Source organism: Cupressus sempervirens, chromosome 10 (assembly GCF_028749045.1).
Source record: "Cupressus sempervirens isolate cs-2001-9-10 chromosome 10, ASM2874904v1, whole genome shotgun sequence".
Lineage (NCBI taxonomy): Eukaryota > Viridiplantae > Streptophyta > Pinopsida > Cupressales > Cupressaceae > Cupressus > Cupressus sempervirens.
The window spans coordinates 821,487,173-821,514,128 of record NC_143127.1 but is presented as its reverse complement, the minus strand read 5'-3'; the positions used below and the strand labels follow the sequence as shown (position 1 = coordinate 821,514,128).

Genomic DNA, 26,956 nt, shown 5'->3' with positions numbered 1-26,956 from the left:
AATTGGCTATAAATTCGGCTACCCTAGCCCAAAGTCGATTGTGAGGCAAAAAATATTGCAAATCAGCACCCAGTGGCCCCAATTTGCAAGTTTGAGTATGGTCATTTTTAGATCTGCAATTTAATTTTTTAGATTTGATTTTAATTTTTTTGTATTTCCATTACAATTTTATTGCAAATTTTTGAAAAAAAATTTCCCCAGTCGGGCTAGCAGAGAAAAAAATTTTGCAAAACTGGGCAGTCACAACCCGGCCCTGCAAATTTGGAGGTATGTTCTATTTTATCACAGGCAAGCATTTGAATCGACGGGCACATCAAATTTTATGGCATTTACACCCACCAGACTGCCGAAAGCCGAACACATTTCGGCTAGACACACACATCACGGCGGTTCGCACTCCACCAAGCGCATCGCGCTTTGTTTTAATCTGCGAACTCATTTTCTTTTAAATAGCCACGGCAGTCATTGCACATCCCATGTGGAATCTTTCTTTGGGAATTCCAACAATTGTGATTTTCTCCAGCCCGCAATGTTAAACATATCCAGCGTTGGCTTGTTGACTTTGGCAACCACTACAAATGATTCTCTGATGGTGGATTATTTATGGCCTAGTCTTTTCATTCTCTAACGAACTACATCCCATCTGCATTGGACAGCATTGAGTCCCAGTCAGCAGGTACTTGCTTGCATACACAGCTTCGTAACCTCTGCCACGTGGACTAATAAGGAGCCGCTACACATTCACCTGCTTGAAGACATGCTACCACCACGTGGAGTGATCCCTCTCCACCACGCGGACTGACAACTCACCATCTTCACACGTCAGTATCCATTGCCACGCAGGATACACGTCCACGGCCACGTGTACTGCCTGGTGGACCCTGCCACGTAGGCCATAGTATAGTCAGCAATCCGTACGACATGTGTTAGTTCATATGCCACATCAGATTTTTGTACTACCACGTCACCCTAGGGCACTATTTGTTCGCTGACATCAGCTAGACACAAGGTTAAATTTGATAGTCATCTAACCGTCAAAACTAGTCATTTTTCAACTGTTGCGATGGTTGTTTGACCATCTAATTTAAGTACACAATTTTCATTCTAAAACCCTCTCCATGTTGCTTTTTGATTTGGCAACCCGACTTTGAGAGCTCATAACTCAGTCATACGGACTCTAAATCAGGTGCAATTTTTTTTGAAATTAGGTAGAATTTTTTGAACTTTCCAGTGGTGGTGTTCTTTACTAATTTTGGTGCAAGGATTTTCAGAAATTGTGCTTTTTGGCGACTATACCTGTTCAATCCTACATTTTGCAACTTCAAACGCTCCATACGGGCTCATCTAGTCACTTTTTCAAGTTCCATTTTTTTTTGAAAGTGTTATTTTTTCGTCTACTTTCCAGATCTGCAGTCGAATTCTAGGGTTGATTACTTTTCAAAATTGTTGTACATCTAAGCTATAGCGCTTAGTGATAGATTTCGGCCTTAAAAGGCAGTTGTAAAAAGCAAAATCAAAAGTCCACTTTGTTCATTTTGACAAGTGGCCCATTGTACATGCACTACATATAAAGTGTCAAAAGCATTTTTTTTGGGGAGTCTTTTGATTGAGTGAAAAGGGGGGTGTGTATTGTGTTCTTATATCTCTCTTGTGTGCTCTTTTCATTTTCTGCATCATGGTTCACCGAAATGTCCACTTCTAACTTCACGTAATTATTCTACATGGAAAGATATTGCATGGAGTAGATTAATGGAAAAAGGTTATAGTCTTTATGTTGATGGTACAATTACCAAACCCATTGATGCTAAAGAACTCATTGATTGGAAAAAACAAGACCAACAAGCTTTAGGAATTATCAGGAGTTGTGTACATAAAGATCTCTTCTTCCACATCGTCAATTTCACGGAATCCAAACCTGCTTGGAGCAAACTTGAATCATTGTATGGTAAGGTGGATGAGGAAAAGGGATTTCAAATTGAGGATGATCTACTTCTCTTGGATCCAAAGAACTTTGACACAATTCAAGATTGCATCAACAAAGCCAATGAGTATAGAGCATTATTTAAAGATTGTGGAAACCCCATGAAGGATGACATGTTGATTCATCACATCCTGAAGAGGCTACCTTCAGAGTATGCTTCATTTGTTTCGAGTTTTAATACTCATGGGTTAACCATGTGAACTGCTTACCAAAGCCTACATTTGATGCATTTGCAGAGATGTTGATTGTCAAACAATTTCACTTGATAGATTTGGGACTTCTCACGACATCAAAGATCAAAGCATTGGTGGCTAGTGATGAGCACCAATCAAGTCAAGGAGGGAAAAATTCTAACAACAGAAAGAAGAAGCAATGGAAGCAGAAATCACAATCTGAGACACAACAGTCCTCACAGCAAGGCAATTCTTCTTCCAACAAGGACAAACTTTTTTGTGCATATTGCAAAAAGCCAAATCATGATGAGCATCATTGCAAGACTAAAAGAATCGATGAGTTGGAAAACCTACTCAGGAAGAACAAAATTCAAGTGCCAGGTACTTCCAAGGATTCAACTCCAACCTCTTCAAAGGGAAAAGGGCAAGCACTTATGGCAAACTCAAGTTCTTCTTCAAAATGGATACTTGGCTCAGGTACCTCCTATCATATGGGTTCTTCAAAGGGAGACTTTTCTTCATTGAAGCAGTCACAGGTACTGCACATCTTCGTGGGAGATGATACTAAAATGAAAGTTGAAGGGAAAGGACATGTGGAAATGGACAATGGGGAATTCAAAGATGTTCTCTACGTTCCAAATTAGCTCCAATCTCCTCTCAGTTTACCAAATCAATCACCTTGGAGATGGTCACAAAGTTGAGTTCCTTCTAGATTCAGTGATGGTGTGCAGTCTTAGAGATGATTCATTGGTTACAGTTGGGAAAGTCAATCATGACAAGAGGCTTTATTCATTCTCCCACTTTGTGCCTAATTCTCCTTCTCAAGCCTTGTTGACTCACTCTAATTCAAAAAATAATTTATGGCATGAGTGGTTTGGTCATCTTGCCTTCTGCCATCTTTAGCAACTTTTCTCAAAACACATGGTCAAAGGTCTACCTAAAATCAACTTTTCTAAGGGTGAGTGTTCATGTTCAATGGATATGCATCTTGAGGAGAAGTATGATAAAGGAAAGTCTTCAAGAGCTCCAGTTGTTCTTCAGTTGGTTCGCATGGTTTTAGCAGGTGCTTTTGCAGTGACTTCAATCAACCAAGGCCGCTACATCCTTACTTTTGTTGATGACTTTTCACGATTCACATGGGTCTACTTCCTTTATCAAAAGAGTGAAGTGGTTAATTAGCTTCAAGCCTTTAAGACTCATGTTGAACACAAATCAAGGAAAGTCATCAAGGTTCTACGGATGGACAACAAATGCAGATATGTGGATAGAAGACTTAAGGACTTTTGCAAACATGAGGGAATTGATCTTTAGAATCCACCAGCATTCAGTCTGCACAAGATAGATGTTGCAGCACTAAGGATTAGAACTCTCAATACCATGTCAAGTTGCATGATTGAAGCCAAGTCTCTTGATCCAACACTTGAAGTTGAAGCCATAAGCAATGCTACTCACATACTTAATAGGTTTCCTCATAATGCCCTAGATGGCAAAACTCCTTTTGAGGCATGGTGTGGCAGAAAACTAGTTGTGAGTCACTTCAGTCTTCAGTTGTCCAGCATGGGCAAACCTATCTTCCAAGGGATGCAAGGCACCAGCACCTAGGCCTTGTACTTTCATTGGGTATGAAGACGGTTCTAAGGCATATAGACTTATGGATCCAGAGACTCGTAAGATCTTTGTGGAGAAGGATGTTCACTTTGAGGAAAGTTCACCCAACTTATCCTCTAATCCTCTCCGCACTTCATACACTATGGAAACTGATAGTGACACTAGCAATAGTGTTTTGACAATAGATTCGGACACATGGGGTTCTATCAACAGTTGCAGGAAGAGGTCACATCATCAATACAGTCCACATGCTTATATTGCCACAGTGAAAGGTCCAACACAGCAACGTACATGTCTTCCAGCTCCAGCTTCAGTTGATGACTACATGGCAGACATTGCAAGTTTGTTCATGGAATCACACACTGCAAATTTGGGAGACAGCCTTGATGATTTACATCTTCTCTTTGATGAAGATGATCCTTCTATAGTTGTTGCGAGGGCTCACTCTAACCCACATGTCCATTCTCTACATGATCAATCTTTACAGGTTGGCGTGATTGTGGATCCTTATGAATAGCAGTTGTCAGAGGTCTCTTTATCAGTAGAGGAGACAGATGGTTCATTGGAACAAGTTCAACAGACATCCTTGCCAAATCTGCATTCATTCTTTTCAGCACAATTGGAAGGGGTGACCATCAGCATCGACACAAGGATACTTGAGCAGGTTTCAGGGCCACCATACATCTTCAGGATTGTACCTTTGCCTTTGTTTCTTCCAAAGGGGAGAAACATCATTTAGCGCTCTTGGACCAGCTTCTTTCTTGGAGCAGCACTCACTAGTCGACTTTCTTCATTGGAAGGGGGGTGGGGGACTACCTTGTCTCTCTTCCTCTTCTTTCTTATGGTGGGGGGGGAACTTTTTCCTCTTATGAGGTCTTGTTCTTCTCATTCTTCACTTATGTATATACTAGATGTATGTCGTAATGGGGGGGTCTTGATTACTCCATCAATCCATGCATCCATTTTCATCTCTCTTTTTGGGGGAGGGTTTTTCTTATGAGGTTTTCCCTCTTTCTCTGCTTTATGAGAGATTGCACTTCATTATGCACATGGGTACCTAACATGGCCTAGTAGCCAAGACCCATCTTGCATTTCATCGTAGTTTTTGTAAGCTTAAGGGCATTCACCTAAGTTGCACTTAAGGGGGGGTGTTGGTGTAAATACATTTTTACTATTTACACTTACTTAAGTTTACTTAGGTTAATGCATTATTTTATTATTTTATTTTGTGAGACACTTAGAAGTTTGTGTACCTTTTTGATTTGTCATGTTGACAACACAGAAATACGCAACTCTATTTTAGCACATGTTGTCTACAACACTTATTTGCATGTTACACCCTTGTAGGCTTATCCTCTCATCATTGCACTTACTTCCATGCTTAATGAAGGATAACCCATATCTGGTGGACATGTGCCTGGTTGTATGACTCATCATGTAATTGGTTCCTAAACATTCTAGATGCATCTCAGAGGTCTTTATATACAGGCACTCCTAGTGTACTATTAATGCATATTGAATTGAATACATTGTTATTCTGATCATACTCCTTTCTGGTCTATAGTTGAGCTTGTGTTTGAGTTCTTAGTTCTTGGGTGAATTTTGCCCTAAGACAAATTCTTACACTATCTCTTATGGTGCACTCATCTTCTCATCAAGAATAGCAATAGAAATATTAGGAGGCTTGTAATATTTCTCTATCACTACCCAATATTCTATTGTCATTGATGCAAGTTTCTCTCCCATGATCGACAAGTAGAGGAATTCTTAATTAGACGAGAACATCCACATATTCATTTTTCTTATCTCTTCTTCTCTATTGAGGCTAACAAGTATATCTACATTCTAGATCTTGGGGTGATCATAGATCTATGCATTTGTGAAGACATCCTTAATTCTAGATTGAATTCCAAGATCTACACATATATACATCTTCATGGATTTGATGGATACAACATCCATCTATGAGGATCTTTCATGCAAGGTGAATCTAGCATTATCTTGTTTATGTTACATTGCTTGTGCAATTTCAATTCATTTCAAGGTTAATTCCCAAACATGGATTCGACAAGGAAAACTCTTTTCCGCATTGTTTCCCCCTACTTTTTTGTGTGCAAGAATAGTCTTAGGAATTACAAATTTGGATTCAAGAATCTAAAATACCTTCATAGACCCTTCGAAAATTTTATCACATTAGAAGCATCCAGGACTAGGTCGACATTGACGACCACGACCTGGGAATAGTTCGACCAAGTCAACACAAGCTTGCACTTTGTGGTTGAAAATTGCACAACAAACTTCATTATCCCAGATCTATAGTTTTAGCTAATTCTCAAATTTTGGCAACTAGAATCAGATCTTAAGGTCATTCTCCTCTTTCCTCTAAGTGAGTTCATTTTTACTAATTTCCTAATTGCACTTACTTTCGCATCTACTTTAATCATTTATCACATTTACACATCATATTGACATAACGTTATCCTTAAGCAATGCAAAAATTCCCCAATCACCTCCACATTATTTGTTAAGTGATCTAAATCCCAACATTGCTCACCAATATATATATATAACACATCGTCAATGGCCCTATGTCTACTGGTGAAGTTCAATGGCTCCAAATGAGCCCACCAAGGATACTGTCTTGTTGGGTGCAAAGCTTTGACATTATAAGAGATGAGGTCGATATCGTGTCCCCAACAAATTTTGGCGAAATAGATTCTCTTTAGTCCTTGGATTTTAGCCAAGAGATTTCAGCCTATAGGCTCGTGCTTCCGTATCAGGTAGCAAAAATTTCTCCATGGTGGCCCTCACTCGAACTAGGTTTCTTGTAAGCTCCATGCCTCCGTAGGGCAGCCCCACTCGCAGGTCTGAGCCTCCATCAAAAAAAACCATGACACATCCAAGTTTTTTTTCTAGATCTGGCCAAAGATAAAAAGTGTGAAACTTGTCCATCCACCTGCTTGATCTATAAGACAAGACTGTTAATGTTATTGGGAAATGAAAAAGAATTGTTTTTGGATTTGCTAAATTTAGGTAGAACGTATTAAAGAATGTTATTTCAGGTCAAAATAATGCCGTCAAAATTATAATGTTGGATGATTGAAGTACCTAGTAAACCTTGATGTGATTTAAGGGTTTATAAGATTCTAGGTAATTATAATTAAATCTATCAAAACTATTTAGCCAATATTTTTGGCTGAGACATTATGTACATGATAATAATTTGTCATGTTAAAGGGAAAATTCAATAATTGTGATTCACTGTTATAAGAGAAAGTTTTCAGGTTTTAATATGATGTTGCGCAGAACTTCCACTCAAATGTGTTTCTAACAGCTATAAATTCAGTCACTGTTTCATGTTGGAAGTTTGCAAAAAACTTGAATAACTTATCATCTTCAAAACATTCAAAAGTGAAAATGGCATCACAAACTCAAAAACAAGTTTTGACAGAGTGAGAAGAAAATCCAACAGATTTTTACAGCTACAAAGTTCATTAGCTTTTCTAAGATAACATACCAGAATGCATCTAAATCTTGCAGTGGTAGGGTGGATAAGATCAGAATATTTAAGAACTATAATATACATTCTAGAAATGGCCTTGAAGTTAAGGCCTTTTCCAATTCCCATATTAAGAAATAACCAATCATATCATTTCTGCTCAATCAAAGATAGCAACAGAAAGCATGTCAAAATGATTTATAGTCCATATTGGAAAAGAAATAGAAGTAGAGTTTTTGCCAGATTAACAAAAAGAGTAGTCTCCTCCAATCTGCTTCAAACTAAACTTGGCTCTTATATCAATCACAAACATATTGTAGTTTCTTACATTTCCACTTTATCCTGAACTCACATTCATGTATACATCTAAGCTCTTGTTTATATTGAGGAGGCTCCAGATATTTCCTACTTCACTGCAGGTTTCCTGCGAGGAATGGCTTGAGCTGTCATCAATGCTACTCTGACAAGCTCTGAAGGAACAATACCCTGGTTCTGCATAGCTTTGTGCATTCTTTTTGCTTCATCTATAAAGCCACCAGCAAGAAGCCCCTGTATCAACCTTTCAAATCCTTCAGAATCCAATTGTTCAATGTTTTTCTCTATAATACTCAGTGTGTCTAGTGCCTTTTTCTTTAAGCCCACCCTTACATACATACCACAAAGACTTACATGAACTTTTAAAGGAATTGATTCATTTGCAGAGACTCCCTTTAAGACTTCCTCGGCTTCTTCTACCAAACCCAATTTACTTAACCAATGAATCAATACAATTGATGTTTCGACCCCAGGCTTAAAACCATCTTTCTCAAGATCCAACAGTAAGCTCAGTGCCTTATCAAGGTAATTCTTCTTCTCATATGCAGCTACCATGCTAGACGTGCATTTATCATCTGGCTTGTGACCAGCCTTCATCATATGATCAAAAACATTCCTAGCCTGATCTGGATCACCAGATTGACCATAAGCTTCCACCAGTAATGTGCATGATTCCAAGTTTGGCATGATACCAGCGAACTGCATAGTATTGAAAATTCTTTGTGCACCATCAATATTACCTCTCTCTGCAAATGCTCTGAGCAATACCAAGTATACTTCCTTCCCTGGTTCTATATCCTTAGCTTCCATCTCTCTCATCAAAGATTCTCCTGTTTTAGGTAATCCTGCTTTCACATAAGCCATGATCATTAAGCTGTATGCATTCTGATCTGGTTGAAGTCCGAGAGTTTTTATCTCATCAAATGCCTCTTTCGCTCGATCAAGATTCCCTAGTTTGCTGTACATGCGAATCAACACAGAACATGTCACTGCGTCCCGAGCAAACTTCTTTTCCTCCATAATCTGGAGAAGCCTTTCAGCATCTTCTAAACGATCTTCCTTTGCAAAAGTATCTAAAAGTTTGGTATAGTCTCTTACGCTGGCTTCAAATGAATCCTGATTGAGAGCAAATTCTGCAGCCTGAATATACAATAAATTAGGAACAGCACTTATATGCTGGATGGAAATTAATGGTAAATATCTTTCCTAAATATCACATCAACAGAGATGACATACACAATCATAATAGCATACCAAGCACATTAAGAAAAGGAATTATACCAAAGACTGTTTTAAAACAAAATTAGCATATCAGGAGGGAGAAAGTGGGTCATCAATAAAGGTTTCATCTTATTGACAGCAAAATCTTATTGAAAACATAGTTTGTCAACAAGTTATAGTACAAGACCATCCAATTTGAAAACCACATAGCAGCTACCTTGGTTTTAGCTGTAAAAGAAATTTACAGATTAAGAAATACTGAAACTAGAATTTATAAATTATATTTATATTAAAACTTAAGTTGATGTGGATTGAACTTGTAGTCCAACCTATAATGTGTCTTGAACTCTAATTTTTGATCTATGTATGAAAGAAATCAGTAATATGTTCCCTAAATTCAATAGCACAAAAACTTGCCAAGTTTTCCCTTAGTTCTTGTCAGGTCCTTGCTGATAATTTTTTTGGATAAGCTGAGTTATAGCCAGATTTGAATTTCTTTACTAGGATTCCAAATAATGTTTAAAAACTGGATTCTAACTTATCCATGACTTAATTTTCAATGCTGCAAAGCACAACAATAAAAGAAACTAATAAAAGTTTTGTCGACGCCAAAAGGATTTTAAATGTGTCAAGGGAGAATATTAGAGCATGCCACTCTGAGACATGTCTATGCTCTTGGAGAGACACATTGTTTACTCTTGCACTATAGGAACATGCAAACTAAGATCACTTATATTGCAACAACTTAGAAACCAGGAGTGATTTCTACTTTGTGCAAAGATGCCACCTCTATCCAAGCATTCTTCCCTCTTCAAGCATTAAGATACATTCCAAGGCCACCAATAGCATCGAGGCTGCTTGTTTCAAAATGATTAGTAACACCACTTGGGTCCTAGAACAGAGTTAAGGAAATATTTCCTCACTCACCTAAAGTGATCCTATATTTTAGGTCAATTACCATTCCTCAAACTAAGATTCATCTTACTCTTCAGTGCGATATATGTTATCATATCAAGTTTTAATCCTAGAAGCATGACATCATCATCTGTGCACATATCTCATCTCTCAAAGCCATTTACACTATAGTTGCTGGATATACTTTAATAATCTTACACAATAGACTGCATTGGTCTGGCATACATCTCACTAACTATATCCATGTTTTCATAAGTGGCTCTAACTCAAAAGACATTGTAGTTGTGGAACTTTATAAGAGCGAAAATAAGACAAACTAAATAGCATAGAATAAACAATTCCTGAACAGCTTAACAAAATAAATTTTAGTTTGATTCAGTGTAATACATAAAATGGACAAACTCTATACGAAAGATGTACTCTTTTTGCATTGCTTCATGTGTAATGCCCCCACCTACAGTCCCCTATCTCATTAAGATCGTGTCATGTCCCTGCGAGGGAGACTTCAACAAATCCATCACAGCAGTATAAATAGCCAAACATGACTGATTGCTAAAAAAGGAATGACACCATGGGCTTTTAACTGTTTGGGCCAACTTCGTAGGCTTTCAATTTTGGTTTTTGTGCTCCCATATATTTTGGTTCATAGTTTGACTTTGAATCAGAGTAATATATAAAATGGACAAACTCTATATGAAAGATGTACTCTTTTTGCATTGTATGTGTAATGCCCCCACCTACAGTCCACCATCTCATTAAGATAGTGTCATGTCCCTGTGAGGGAGACTTCAATAAATCCATTACAGCAGTATAAATAGCCAAACCTGGAGAATTGCAAAGAAGGAATGACAGCATGGGCTTTTAACTGGTTGGGCCAGCTTCATTGGCTTTCAATTTTGGATTTTTGTGCTCCCACCTATTTAGCCAACCTTCTAGGGTGATGTACCCTAGCTTTTTGCAAGATAATTGATAAATTAAAGTAAGTCTTTATGCTTGGGCTAACCCCTGTAAGTTTGTCCACCCACTTCGTGCAAAGTAGACAAAACATTAAAGAACTAAATAGCAGATGCAGGGGCGATCTGTTTGGTGCAGCTTTTTGTTGAAGAAGTGTTTGAGGAGGTACAATGAATAAATAAAAATTGTTTCAAGGTTTATGCAAACAAGCATTCATTGAATATTATTCCCATTCTAGAGCAGATCTAAGGTGCATATATATGCAGATTTTAAGGAGAATTATTGCAGACCTATGAGCAAAATTTGAGCCGAACTAAGAGCAGTTATAAAGAAGAGATAAAGAGTAAACCTTAAAAATGATTTGGGACACACTTTTGAGACAGATTTATAGAAGATTGCAAGGGTTGCATAAAAGCAATCAGCATCAGCACATAGGTCGGAGTCTGGACCATCAAGCAACCATCTCAAAAGGACATAAATTCTTATAAGAAGAGCAAACATCATACATATAGTTCGCAGACTTGGGCTCGGAGAGTACTCAGCAAGCCCAAAATTTTCAACTCAGCTAGTACTTAAGATTCAAATATCTTACAGAAACTTTTTTCTAAATTCAATTTTAAAAATGCATTAAATTAAAAAATTGACGTCTTATAGAAAAAACAATTGAAAAACACAATTATCAATATTTTCACCCATGTTTGTTAGTGTTTATATGTTCACAAGAGTTAAAACTTATGAAAACTCCCCCAGCAAAAAAAATTTGAGTACTCAACAACTCAAGAATACTCAAGAGAGTCCGCAAACTATGATCATACAGTGATGCAATAAAGAGACCAAACTTCCAAGGGAAACCATATCCAGTCAGCAGCATAAGAGAATAAAACCGACCCAAGCAATCAGGCATTTATATCAGAACAGGTATATCTATATATTACAGACAAGCAATTTTATTCAATTGTGGTATGCATAAGATGAATGTTTAGCATATGATTAATGACTATATTAACATGCAATTCATTATGTATGTAGGTAAACAGATTTGTCCTTTGAAAAATGATGAAAAGAACCTACTCAAATTACCCAGAAAGAAGAACAAATGCTACCAACAGTTGGATGAGTTATCATTGGATTGATAACCCTCCTCTGAATTGTGAGATACAGCTCCCTCTTAGAAAGATTTACAATGAATTAAATAACAGATTATGCCTTTCACCAGAAGACACAAAGGCTCACTAACATTTCACCCATAAACATGGAGTGAATGTGATTATCAGATCTTCAACTGGACAATGAGAGAAAAACCAACAAACAACCTCAAGACCATTTATCAAGTTTGTCACATTACGGAGGAAATAAGAGATATAAAACATCTTATTCCACAGACATGCATATATAAACCACACGATTACATACAGAATGTGCTCAATACAGTGATAGAAGAAGATATTCAGAAAGACATAAAGGCGAACCACAAGATTGAACCTAATCAAAAAGGAAAACACACTGATCTGTAAAGTAAACTTATCCTTATTTCCAAGTATAACAAAATGACCGTATGATCATTTTGAGCCTTCTATTACAAATACAATGCAGAAAGTATAAAATAAATCTCCTTATTTTCCCTCTCTTACACTCAGTCCAGAAAAATGCATTCTCCTTCCTTCCTTGCAGCTACGAGTCTCTCAGAAAAGTAGAAGAAGAACCCCCCCTTATGAAAACCTTGGGCAATAAATAACATTTCCAACCCCCTTGTCTGTTGATGTAACTAATTCTTGAAAAGATTATTAATTAACTTGTTCTTCTCTTTCATTTCATCTTCCCTTCGAGGAATTCTCCCTTTTATATTTTCCATTATATTATAATGTTGCTTCTAAACATTTGATATAGAACCTTTTGAAAACACAACATTACTTTTGTAGGGATAATTAAATTTTAGGCATGACTTTTGTAGTCGCAGCTCACAGTCAGTTTTGATAGATCTCTACTCAGGTGATCATAACTTTTTAATGCAATCATATTTTTCTGATCGTTCCGGTGAGATTCAAGTAAACTTGCCTCTTGACAACATGTCCGAAAATTGGGAAGATCCAGCAATGGAGAAAAATGTTATGCCCCCCGCATGGATACCCATTTTTCCTGTCAGAAAAATCATTTTTACAGGTTGCATTAGAAACTATAACCAATATGCGTGCAAATACCTGCACCTGGATTCCCATTTTGAGTTGCTCTTAGCACAACGAGGGAATCCACCAAATTATATAATCACCATATATGTGGCTAACAAGCTTATGGGTTGCAGCAACAATAATGCCCAGGCCAATGACGAGCAGCAATATCCCAAACATTTTCCTCTGAATTATCCAACTGTTCTGTTGTGCAATCTATTGGATTTGATTTATGATTGTTCTGATTTGTTCTTTAACATGCACTTCAGCTGGGCTGCAAAATACCAATGCGGTGCATCCATGAAATATTTTGGAGGAATAGTGAGCAAAACTGATGAAGCAATGACTGATATCTCCAGCATATAAATTATATGCACTTTATCAGGATAGTGTCAAGTTTCTATTTACTAATAGAGCATCACATAATACTCCCAATAGCTAAAACTCAAGTGAAAGAGCCAAGGTGGAGCCCTTTTGAATCTTGAATCCAATCCTTTGAATGGTGCCTTTGAACTTTGAACTTTGAGAATCTGAAACTGCCCTTTTGGACTTGTGAGCTTGAACCACTGAACTTGAACTTTGAACTTAAACTTGTAAATGTTGAACCTGTGATCTCTAACCATGAGCATTCAAACATTGAACTTGAACTTGAATTTTGACGTTCAAAGTTCAAGTTCAATTACCCTCTCTAATGCTTCTTTGCAATGCTTTACAAAAACATCACTAGCCAGAAACCATTATAATATGCTACAAGAAATTGGGAAAATTCCTTCATGGAGCTCAATTTTAAAAAATTTAAAACTTGGGTGCTAAAAGCAGGCTAACGGTTGGCTCTGACTGGGGACATGGACTGCAAGGGACATAGAGAATCCAACAATCCTTGGTATAAGAGCAGTGTCTAGCCATTGGGGGAATAGGGTCAAAGTAGAACAGAGAAATAAGAGAGGATTTGCAAAGGAGCAGAGGGAAGCAGGGCAACACCAAAACACCTAAACTAACAGCAAGCCAGACAATCAGCAAACTAAACTATGAATAATAACAAAACTTTATTTACAAAGGGATAGGGCGAGCAGACCATACCTTGAAGAATGAACCTGACCACTCATAGAAAACCATTCACCGGTTGAGAAAAGTACCTTCTAGTGTAGAACAATGGCTGGTATGCAAGTATGACTATTCTCAATAAATAGAGCACAACCATTTGAAAGAAAGACCCAGCATCCATATATTGAGAAAGTTTTTCGGGCAGAAAATTAGATCCAAAAATCCATTTTACATTGTAGAATATTGGCTACAAAATATCAACACCTTGCATAGGCTGATTCTTATCATGACTCCCAATGTATTCCACAAGATTCTTGGAAGATAAAGTTGGGCCTTTGTTGTGAAAACTTTTTCCAAGACTGCAAGAATGGTTTGTTGGAGGGCTCTTGTTTAAATCTGAATTTTCCATTTTTGAATATTCACATTTCGAGAATTCATTACCCGTATCATCTTCAAAATAAAAGGATTTCGTCAAAAGACTGCTATGAATTAGCACATCTTCATATTCAAACTCAAACACTTCTAACTCGGATCATATGCAAGATGTCAGCATAGGGGTAAAAGAATTTTCCTTATCTCACATCTCAGTCTTCTCGACATTTTGGAATGCTTTGGGCTGTAGCAATTCTTCATTGATTTCCACGTAATCAAATTGAAAATATTCATAATCAACCTGCAAGAATTTTTCTATTTTAGCATTATCAACACCACACATCCCATGGTCTTGCTGATCTGTAATACTTCCTTGATCAAAACCAATAGCTGAAAATGTATTAGAGTTATCAAGTCTAAAAGATTCCAATTCAGACAAAGAACTTCTAATAACGGACTTTCATTTGACTTTTCAACAACAAATTCATGCTCATGGGAAGAGGTATCCAAGCATGTTAACGGGGATTGTGTTGTGTGATCAGCCATGCTTTTTAAAGAATGTTTGTGTTCCTCCAATACTCTAAGCTGCAACCACTCTCCATGATATTGCGTGCAATCAAATAGGAAAGTATCACATTCCTCTTATTCATCGAATTAAAAAATACCTTTCGTTTCCTCCCCATCACTCTTTTCCTGTCCATGTTGATCTGCCATAGTTCCCCAATCAACATCAATAGCTGAAATTGCATTAGAAGCTTCAAAAGAAAACAATTCAAATTCCAGACAAGGAACAGTCATTGATATGCTTTCACTTGACTTATTACTACTAAGTTCTTCCTCAACAAGAGGTTCACGTAGGCAAGTCCTTAAATCATCTGATTGAGAGATGTGCTCATCATTACTTTCAATGTATAAACAGTGACATCCTAGCATATCAAAAGAATTTTTTCAGCTGATGTGGGCTCTTGAAAATCTTCATCATTAAAAACCGTAAGGTTTTGATGTAAAGAGATGGGGAGGATTGGTTTTGTTGTTTGAATAGCAGGTTTACATTGTATAGGCTTTGCCCTCATGTAACATTGCTGCTCATAAAGGCAAACTTTGGTTTGTACAACTCTTGTAAACTTTATTCCACTAAGGATAATATCATCATCCAACTGACAGCCTCCCTTTGTGCATCTTGCAATCTTCGCACTTTTAGACGTTGAAGCAAGAATCTAATTTCAGTTTGCATGGCGGCAATGAAGACACACAATTGGTTATTCTCGTTTGGTTGACAAGTTTGAGGGATCTTACAAACACATCTATTGAATCTATCTACAAAATCCCTCATAGTTTCATTTTCTTTCATTTGGATTTGAAAGAAATTTAATAACAACTTGGCAACATCAACCACGAGTTTAAACCTTTGAAGAAATTTTACCTCAAGATCATTCCAACAAGTGATACAACCATCTTGCAAATTCTAAAACCAATCAACAGCAATTTCAATGAGGCTCTTGGCAAAAAGTTCGACGAAGACATTTTCTTCTTGCACACCAAGAATCCACAGGCGACTGTGAATGCTCTAATCTGACCATCTGGATCTTGAGTTGTATCACCAACAAACTTTGGGAAATATTCTCTTGATTCTTTGGGGAGGGTTGAATGCTAAGGTAAAGAAAATGGTCCAATCTGAGCCCCCCATAGATTGGCTGCAACCAAAGCCATAATACACTAGACTTCTCTTACCAAATCAAATCAGAGTCGCCTCCCTCCGTCCTCGGGGAGGCACCTTCAGATGTCTGAGAAAAGAAAGCATTGATCTTTGTTTTCAATTCTCCAGCAGAGACGCCAAAAATCTGTTAGTGAAAAGATTTGTACGTCAAAAATGAAAATAGAAATTGACTCCAAATGCCCAAAATGAACGACAAAGAGTACCAACTATTGGATAGATTATCGTTGCATTGATAATCCTCCTCTAAATTGAGAGGTATAGCTCCCTCTCTTAGAACATATTCAATGAATTTAAATAATTGGATGTCTTTAACCAGAAGACACTCAGGCGTATTAACACCCCCCCATAAACATGGGATGAATGCAGTTATCAAATTTATATACTGAATAAAGAGAAAAACCAGAAAACAGCCACAAGACCACTCATTAAGTCTGTCACATCACAAAGAAAATGAGAGGAAACATTGTTTTATTCTACAACTATGAATGACGAAACAGAACTGCATTAAAATTTAAAACCGTGAAAGAAGTGACCACATGATCAGTTCCAATCTAAGAAAGCATTATTCAAACCTCGAGATCTGATATATGAAAATTCCTTTTTATTTTAAAGCATGACAGAATGACCACAAGATCATCTTGTCCCTGCAATTACAATCAAAGTGTAGAAAACAAAAAATAAATTCCATTTCTCTCCCTCTGTTGCAATCTGCACAAATAAATTCTACTTCTTTCACATAGCCACATGATTGCCTCAAAAGGAACCTCAGTTCCTTCCATCTTTTTCCAATAAGTAATCTTTGTTGGAAGTTTCTGGTTTCCCATCCATAACTGATTCTTGGAAACTGAGTACTTTCTAAAGTTTTTAATAAAAAATTTATAAATCTCCTCCTAATATTCAGTTATGAAAACCAAACATTACTTTAATATCTCCAGCATTGTTAAATGATATTTAATTAAACATCTGGGCGAGCATGCATATGTGCTTTGTTAAGGAAAACGGATCTTTATAGAGAAAGACCACTGCACCTATTTATCTCAAACTTGAAAGATTGTATATCTATATTTATTACAGTTAACCTGTAATGTGCAATGTTCAGATCAGAATATGTGACTAATGGTGATGTCTTGTGTCAGGTGACTGCAGTAATCTTTATGCCGTGTAATTGATATGATTATGTCAGTCACCAATAGCACTTGAAATATATACAAAGAGTCAATGTCCACAAAGGGACATGACTCCCCCGTGGCATATGCCACGGAGGGTCATGGCCCTCCATGGGCTTGACTTAGTATTATATAAGCACCGATATATAACTATCGGTTAGTCTAAACATTCAGAATGATGTGATTCCATCAGAATTAACTACGAAGAGTCATGGCCCTCTGTGGGCTTGACTTAAGTATTATATAAGCACTGACCTATAACTATCGGTTAGTCTAAACATTCAAAATGATGTGATTCCATCAGAATTAACCAATCCATATATATATATATATATGTTTAGTGAATAATATGTGTGTGTGTGTGTGTGGTGTTATTTCTCAATTTCATAAACATATAACTATAGTAATAATCTGAAACTTCAATCCAAATGAGACTATAATCTTAACACTCCCTCTTAGAAGAAAGAGGATTGAAATCATTCAACTTAGAAATGAACTAGTATCAATTTTAGATGATGAAGATAATGAAATCTTCAATCCACCATAATTATGATACATCCATTATCACAATTCCAGACTAGTTTGGAGCTAGATCCAGTGATAACACTACTATCAAGATATCCAATACAATCCAGGACTTCAACTTAATGTAGTCAATCTTGATACATCTGTCATCAAGTGTTTCATCCAATTTAGTGACACATGATAATAGGTCAAGCTATTGATAAGATCATTACCTTACAAAAGCAACCATATCCACATAAAAGATCATCACCTTTCATGCCACAACACATCCACAATATTGCAATATTGATTTTATTTAAATATTCATGAATAAATTACATAATACGAGATTCTAATCTCAAGTTACAGTTTAGTCATACCAAATTTGTTTCTGAAGTATTCAATTTTCAACTTTGCAAGAGGCTTAGTAAAAATGTTTGCATTTTGTTCTTCAATGCTAATGTAAATCAACTTGATAACATCTTTGTCAACCATGTCTCTTATATAGTGGTTAGGAATTCTATGTGCTTGGACCTGTTATGGAAAACTGAATTAACTAAAAATTTAATACAGCTTCGATTGTCACTGTGGATTATGGTGGGCTTTAGTGGTTTTCCAAATAGTCCATGTAGAAGTTTCCTTAGCCATACTGCTTCACGTGCTCCCATAGAAGCAGCCATATACTCAGCTTCAGTGGAGCTCTAAGCAACTGCTGATTGTTTTCTACTAAACCAGGATATCATGGCTCACCCCTGTGAGCATCAACTAGATCCAATGAGTGCTAAGTGTTCCATTTATTCTCATGAGAGATGGATTCATGTTGAATCACTACTCATGAAACATGGGTCAATGAGTTTGACTCAAAATCACACAGTTAAATCCTGATAGCAATATCACAATTTGACTTGCTGTGGAAATTATCTCCTACTTAACATAGCATTTTTCATTTCTTGTTTTCTTATTTTCTCTAGAAATCTCATCTGGCTCTACATTGTTCTCTTCAATCATTTTTATGGCCCATAGTGGTTTTTTCTTGTGATTTAAAACTTCATCATTCTAAATATTAGATGCAGATGTGTCTTGTTCTCCAAAAAAACTCTCCCTCAGATTTCCAATTGAATTATCTTCTATAGTGTTCTCCCTCTGATTTTCAGTATTATGATCCTCTTCTATGATGAACTCCCTTTGATTCTCAATTCCCTCGTCTTCTTTGTTTAAAGATGTTTGGAATGCGATATCTTCGTCAAACTTAACATTCCCACTGATTTCAACAACCTTTTGTCTTGGAATATATTCCATGTATCCCTTAGTTGTTTCACTATAGCCAACGAATATGCCTTTCTTTCCAGAAGGCTCTAATTTAGACCTTTTTAATTTTTTTCTTTGGGAATGTGAATGTAGATTGGACAACCGAAAATTTTCAAATAACTAAGATCTGGTTTATTCCCTATGAAGGCTTCTTCAAGAGTTATATTTTCTAATGTTACATAAGGACTTTTGTTTTGATGTATATTGTTGTTCTTGCTACTTTGGCTCAAAAAGACATAGGGAGATTTGATCATGAATCATGGCTTTTGTTGCTTCTATAATAGTTCTATTTTTTCTTTCTGCAACTCCGTTTTGTTGAGGATTATAAGGTACTGTAGTCTCCCTCTTAATCCCAACAAAAATACAAAATCCTTTGAAGATGTCAGATGTGTACTCACCTCCATTATCTGATCTTAATGTTTTTATTTTCTTTCCGGTCTGATTTTCCACTAGGGCTTTAAATTCTTTGAATTTTTTGTAAAACTTCATTAGATTGTTTAAGTTTAAGAAAGTATATCCACATTTTTCTAGAGTAATCATCAATGAAAGTCGCATAGTACAATAATCCTCCTAGTGAGGGTGTTGATATGGGTCCACCCAAATCGGTGTGAACAAGTTCCAGTACAATTTTAGACTTGTGTTTACTTAAGGAAAATATCATTTTTAATTTTTTCCTAGGGCACACCCTTCACAAATACTAATGTGATCAGATTTGAGATTAGGTATGCCTGTAGTGATTTTCCCTATGGTAGGAACGGCACTAAAGCCAAGGTGCCCTAATCTTCTATGCCAAAGTTCATTTGATTTATGGACTTCATGATTTAGTGCTTGTTGTTTTGCCTTAATGCTTAATTTGTACAGGCTTCCATCTCTTGATCCTATACTAATGGCATTTTTTATGTTAAGAGTTTTTACGCCATAGTAACAGTTTATCCTCATCGAAGGTGACACGATATCCTTGATTGGCTAGACCTGAAATGGAGATTAGGTTCCTTTTTATCCCTAGTACAAATAGCACATCTTTAAAATGAAGAGTTTCTCCTATTTTTATTTGTAAGGAGCAGGTCCCAATTCCTTTTACTGGATAAGTAGAATTATCTCCAATTGTGACTTCTTTTGTGCAATAATCTCTAAATGTTTCAAACCGATTTCTAAACCTAATTATATGTCTTGAAGCTCCACTATCTATCATCCAAGTATTATTACTTGTATTTAATTCACTTGACAAGGCTAAGTAGAATAGAGGATTTTCCACTTCATGAGACTCGGCTAAGGTAGCTTGATTTTCCTTCCTTTCTGGACAAAATCCTCAAATGTGACCAAACTTATCACATCGATAGAACTGTACTTTGGATATATCTCTTTCCTTGTGATTTTAAGAGTTATTTCCTCTCTTTGGTTTGAACTTCCTCTTCTTTCCTTTGTTTCTAGAGTTTGTATGTAGTGCTTGTATCTCTACTTCCTTATTTGTGCAGATTCCTCTTGATATTAGTCGTGACTCCTCTTGGGTGCATTTGTTCTTTAGTTGATCAAATTTGGAAGAGAAGGGCGACTTACACATTGAATGAAGGATTTCCATGATATCGATAGTCCTCTTAGGGCAATTAGTCAAAGTTCTGATTCGTCTACATTGTTTCCAATGGTGGCAAGTTGATTCTTTATTTCAGAAATTCTTAAGAAATAAATCGTTATTGCCTCTCCTCTGCTTATTTTTATGTTCATGGGTTGCTGCTTTAATGTAAGTATTCTGCTTGCATTGTTTATTTCAAATGTATCTTTTATAGTTTTAAATACTTCATAAGTTGTTTTCAATCTTGCTATTGAAGTGAGAATATGATCTCTAACGGCATTGATTATGATTTGCTTGGCTTTTCTGTTTCGTCTGTTCCAAGTTGTCCTTTTAGGTTGTTCAAGCATCTTCAGATCTTCTATGAAGGATTCTAACTGAAGTTCTTCAAGTAAGGCTGTAATCCGTATTTTCCATGGACGAAGACATAGCTGGCCGCATGTACTGGGAAAATATTCTCTTAATTCTTTAGTTAGGGTTGAATACTAAGGTAAAGCAAATGGTCCAATCTGAATCCCCCATAGCTGGGCTGCAACCAAAGCCATGACACACTGGACTTCTCTTACCAAATCAAATCAGAGTCACCTACCTTCGCCCTCAGGGAGGCACCTTCAGATGTGCGAGAAAAGAAAGCACTGATCTTTGTTTTCAGTTCTCCAGCAGAGTTGCCAAAAATCGGATCTTTGTAGAGAAAGATCACTGCACTTATTTATCTCAGTCTTGAAAGATTGTATATCTATATTTATTACAGTTAACCTGTAATGTTCAATGTTCAGATCAGAATATATGACTAATGGTGATGTCTAGACTCGGGCAAATGCAGTAATCTTTATGCCTTGTAATTAATATGATTATGTCAGTCACTGATAGCATTTGGAATATATACGAAGAGTCAATGTCCACGGAGAGTCATGGCCCTCCGTGGGCTTGACTTAGTATTATATAAGCACCGATCTATAACTATCAGTTAGTCATAAACACTCAGAATGATGCAAATCCATCAGAATTAACTAATCCATATAAATGTATGTTTAGTGAATCATATATGTGTGCGTGTGTGTTATTATTTCTCAATTTCATATACATATAACTATAGTAATAATCTGAAACTTCAATCCAAATAAGACTATAATCTTAACATGCTTGACATGTGGCCACACTTCATTTAAACAACACATTGTATCATGCTAAAATAAAATAATCCACATAGGATTATTGCCACCTGATCGAGCCTAAAATTCTGTCTCCATTTGAGAAACAATTGGAATTTTTTGCCATTGGTATCATAAAACATAATGCAAGGTGGAAGAATTAGAAGTATAATGGATAAAGCACTCTTGAGCAAATATATGGGAACCTTGTGGACAATTTTATAAAGAGATTATGATCATTGTTGTAACGCGGTTGATGTCATGTTGATGACTGATTATATAAACAGATTTTACAAGACTTATGGTAAAAGAGGATTCAATTAGAACCATACAAGCAGTTACAGCAGGAATCTTAGTTTTTTCATACCCCATCATTATGGTCTTGGCTTGGCAGCCAGCCATATGTAACAAATATGGCCTGGAAATTAAGGCTGAAAAAAAATCAGTTGATGGGAGTTCTTTAGCTGCTATATTATGAAGTCTACTGAAGAATTTGCCAACAAGAAGCAACTGAAGTTTCTGATTACACTAACGGCATGTGCCTTTCTAGTCAAGATTCTTTTGGCAGAAAAATCATCTATTGCAATATTGTGCTATTCCAGCTATTCAGAAAGAAATAGATGTATTATAATAAGGCGTTTATGTTGCCCACTTTGAAGTATGCATGGAAAAGTGATGAGATGAAAAGCTTCAAAGGAAACGCACTCAGCATGGTATAAAAGGAATTTCTGTAGCCTCTATCAGTATCATCCCTGTTTGGAAATATATTATCATGAATGGAATCATGTACAGAAGTTGCCGTCTGGACAAGGCTAAAACTATGTGAAGGAGATCATGCGTGATGTCGAAAGAAAGCAGGTGAATTTGAAGGTAATACAAGCGATGCACCTGTTATAATTGCACTAAAGGGTCATGCCTGAGAGTCTTTTATTCAGGAGGTTACCTTCAAGTTTGACAGACCATGATAAGGAGCAAATTCACAAGCATCTCATCACAGATATAGTTCAAATATTGAAAATATTCACAACATTATTCAACAACTTATGATGAAGCAAAGTAACTACATAGATTACTCAAGATATTCATTCACAGCATTTACAACAAAAGAATCTTGGTCACATAGCAAGAATGAGACACGAGTTCATCAAGTGAACTGGTTATTCACCACCAGATAAATTGGAAAAAGGGAGGTACAGTGATAAAGGTCGTGTTGAAGATTCGATGTTGGACATGACTAAGACAGAGCACAGCCAATGCGATTCAGATAACAAATGTAATGATTAGGATATATTAAGTAGATATAGACAAAAACAATTGCGTGCAACACCAGAGTCAGGGAAAGAAGCCACCGTAAGCTCTATACAAAAGGAGCCATCAAATATATGCGTTTAAGATTTGAACCAGATTCTCAAACTTGCAGACACCGTTGGAAGTTTGATATGTATGCGGATTGCAACTTCAAAGGATAATGTGCACGATTATGAAGACTTAACCAACTATCTCTCATGAAGCCTCCTGAACATTGAGTTTGTATTTCTATTGCCAATCATTTGCATAATTATTATTTAATGTGATTTTGTGTTCATTGCAGGTATAGTGAGCTTGCAAATAGAGGAGGAGCCCGTGCGAATTTGGAATGAATAACCAATTGAGAGACGGTAAATATCTAAGAATGATTTTTGTTCTTCAGTAGGTTTGGAGATGCACGTGGAGGGAGTTTTCAAATTGAACACGGAATAAAAAGGAATAAACAATATTGAAAGAGCCACGGTTGAAAGACAGAAGTTCACCATTATGATTGGAAGGAACAAGATCATTCAAAATCTCCAAGCAGTTCTTCACCTGTAGAGTCACGTCATTCCATTCTTCATCTCTGGATATCGTGGTCCTTAGAATTTGTAAATAAACTTATATTAGGAGGACCATGTTACATATGTTTTATAATTTACTTTTCGGTTACTCATTATAAAGGGGTATGATGTTTTGAATAGGCAACTGATGCCCCTTGCTGCTCTATAAATATGAGATGTAAAATCAAAGCAAAGATGCACACAATACATACACAATATTTTAAAGATTTTGGGCATTCTTAAATTATAAAAAGAATTTGTGATATATAACTTTCTTCTTGGCAAAGATCAAATGATTGAACCAAGCTGGTGAAATGTTGAAGCATGGGCAAATACTTTTTGTGTTGCTTGGGGTTAAATTGCAATGAATGGAGCATCATCGCTGAGTGTCTTCAATGCAATTTTATCTTTGGCAAAACCAATAAGAGTTTTTATTTTATTTTAATGCCTTAGAATCATAATATTATATAGTTCGTCTTTTGTGATCATTTTTATTTTCTGTAAATAATTTATTATCAAGATAAGTGGATCGAATCAATTACAGCTTTTCAAACTTGATAATCATGAATACTGTGAAATACTGACTTGTTTCCATATTCGTGTCTATTTTGTCTTTGTGTGAGTTGAAAACATTATAAACTAGTTTGAATATGCATAAGTACAATTGATTCGTCACATCTTGGTAGTTAAATTGTTTATAGATTCGATAGATAAGATTTCACAAAGTTGTATGTTAAAACTTGTAATATTGACTCTATCGCCTCCTTCAAATTCTGGCACCGGTCATTAATTTGCTTTTAACTCCTAATCCATATGCTGGCAACCATTTCGTATCTTTCCATTGAAAGTTAATATATTCACTTGTCTTCTCCATCATATCTTTTCATTTAAAACAATTTCACATTTTATTTAATAGTTAACTTCATTCATATTTCAGTATTTACAAGTTTGAAGTAATCATATTTCGAAGTTATCTTCCAAGTTATACATATTTAGGGGTTTCCTAAAAAAACACTCTTGCCTTTTTGGGAAACCCTTGTTGCACTTAACATAATCTTGGATCCAAGTGATCGGTTCAAGATCAAGTGCACCCGCCTTGGCCTTGCAGAGCCAGAAACGTAGGGAACTTGGGTTAGCCGTTTAGTTCCGTCAAGTTAGCCATAACCAGTTGGATATCCCAGCATCGAGTTGCCAAGACTCATAGGATTTCAATCTGCGGTTTTGGGAACCGACACCACCTAGACCCTTATACACCATAGGAAAATAAATTATCATGTTCTCTATAATTTTAATCCATTGAAATGGAGTTGTCATTCCCCAAATATCTTTTGTCAAAATAAGAGGTTGCTAATTTGTTTAATAGACCAGCATACAGTCAATTATAACTTTTGAATCTCAAAAATTGCACTATTGATTATTTTGAAAATTTGATTTTGGACAACATATCCAAAAGTTAGAAAGATCCAACAGTGGAGCTAAAAGATATGCCCCCCACACTAAGACCCATTTTTTCAATTTTTTGAAAATCTGTTGTTATAGGTTGCTGCTGTTAAAAACTGAACAGTCTGAACCTACGAACTTGAACCTGCACACCCAAACCTGTGAACTTGAACTTGAGAAACTGAACTTTTAAACCATGATGATTCTGAACTAGACTTATGGTTTGGAGATCTTGAATCACATTTGGATTTTAAATCGGAACTTGGATCTGCACTTCCGAACTAGTGAAATTGAACTTTGAACTTGAACTATATGTTAGCATGAATGTTGATGATACTACTTTGGGGAGTATCCTAAGCATTGGAGAGTATTGCTATCTTACATTCATGATTGTTTTTGTCATTGATGTCAACATAGCATTGATTCTGCAAAGACTGGCTAAGTAGCAGACAGAGATCTTGATGGTACGGACAAAGGTTTGATTGTCTAGTCATGCGCAGTTAGACATGTACAGCACAGTGTCCTGATGACGTGCTTAAGTGCACAGTGTCTGATTCGAAGATGTACGGAAGTTGTACCTGATTTACAGAGAGCAGTTCAAAGATAGAGTATTGGGAAAGCAGTTCCTAATGTTTGTTGGCTATCTTACATCTGGGATGTAACGAAGAGATGCGCAGTCAGGCAGTGATAGAGGACAGTCAAATGATGATGTCAGCGAGTGCACAAGCCCTAGTATCGCAAAAGTGTGAAGTTTTGTATAGACTATGAGTCAACAATGCTATTGTAATTGTAATTAATTAGTTATCTTATTTTAATTAATTGGGAAAGCCTTAAGGCTGACTCAAGGAATTATTATGAAGATATGGTATAAAGGAAAGATGTTTTCCTTGATTGTAAAGTGTGTGGAGTGTATCTATTGTTGCAAGAAATGCAAAGTGCGAAAAGGTGTAGAGTGCTTACTGAATGAATGTAAGCAATCCAAGGGATTATTTGATGCGAGATTTGAGATCTGGTTACAAGATCTGAAGGAGCAAAAGTCCAGTTGATAGGACAGAGACAGAAGAACAAGTACATTTCAATTCAGTTATTCTGCAAGTAATAATATAGAGATCATTTGGACAGTGGGTTAATTGGTTTTGCCCTTGAAGCTGTTTGGTCAGTGGGCCTAGCTGTCTTCCACAACTCCTAATAGGGTTGGAATCTCCTAACAGGGATTCAAAGTCTCCAAACAAGGACTCATATGTACCAAATGTTGTAACAGACTCCTAAAAGGGTCTATCCTCTAACAAGGAATATTTATATTAGTACATCATCTTGTGGGTACCATACCCATCGGGGTTTTCTCTCTGATCAAGGGTTCCCCTAATTAACATATCTGCTGTTATTGTGTATGAGTATCTCGTTGTGGTTTCAGTTTATATTACTCATATGGTTAAGATTGTTTAAGGTTGTTAATTGTGATATTAGTTGGAAAACTGATTCACCATTTCCCCTCTCAGTTATATCAGTGGACTATATATTCTAACAATTGGTATCAGAGCTTCAGGTCCTTGAAGGATAAGCTTAACAGCTTTGGGAGATCAATGGCGAATATGTTCAGGAAGGATAGTCCAAGATTCGATGGAGCCAACTATGATAGTTGGAAGGAGAAGATGAAGATTCATCTGTTGTGCATGGATCCAAGATATTGGATCTTGACAATAAGTCAGAAGACAATCGTTGAAGAAGAAAAGCTTGAAAGATGCAGTGAAGAAGAGAGAGGTCTATTCATGTGTAACATGAGAGCAAGAGAAGCTCTACTAACAGCATTTCCAGAGAATGAATACAGTCAGATAAAATCACTTGTTACATCCCATGAAATTTGAAAAGCATTAGAATCTACTTTTGAAGGTGATGATCATGCAAAAAGCATGAGAATACAAAATTGGATATGTGCATTTCAAGATGCTAGAATGATGGAAGATGAATCTGTAAGAAGTTATATTGGTAGAATATAAGAAATCGTT

At 36.4% G+C, this 26,956-nt stretch overlaps 1 protein-coding gene across 1 annotated transcript in view; it reads right to left on the bottom strand.

Moving 5' to 3' along the window:
- Nucleotides 1-7,432: 7,432 nt before the first annotated feature.
- The window catches only part of NFD5 (pentatricopeptide (PPR) repeat-containing protein), a 67,008-nt gene continuing 47,484 nt past the window's right edge, over nucleotides 7,433-26,956 (bottom strand). Inside the window, exon 2 of the mRNA XM_089804673.1 lies at nucleotides 7,433-8,716. Within this exon, the coding sequence (XP_089660799.1) occupies nucleotides 7,667-8,716 (1,050 nt within the window). The 3' untranslated portion in view covers nucleotides 7,433-7,666. The remainder of the gene's footprint in view (nucleotides 8,717-26,956) is intronic.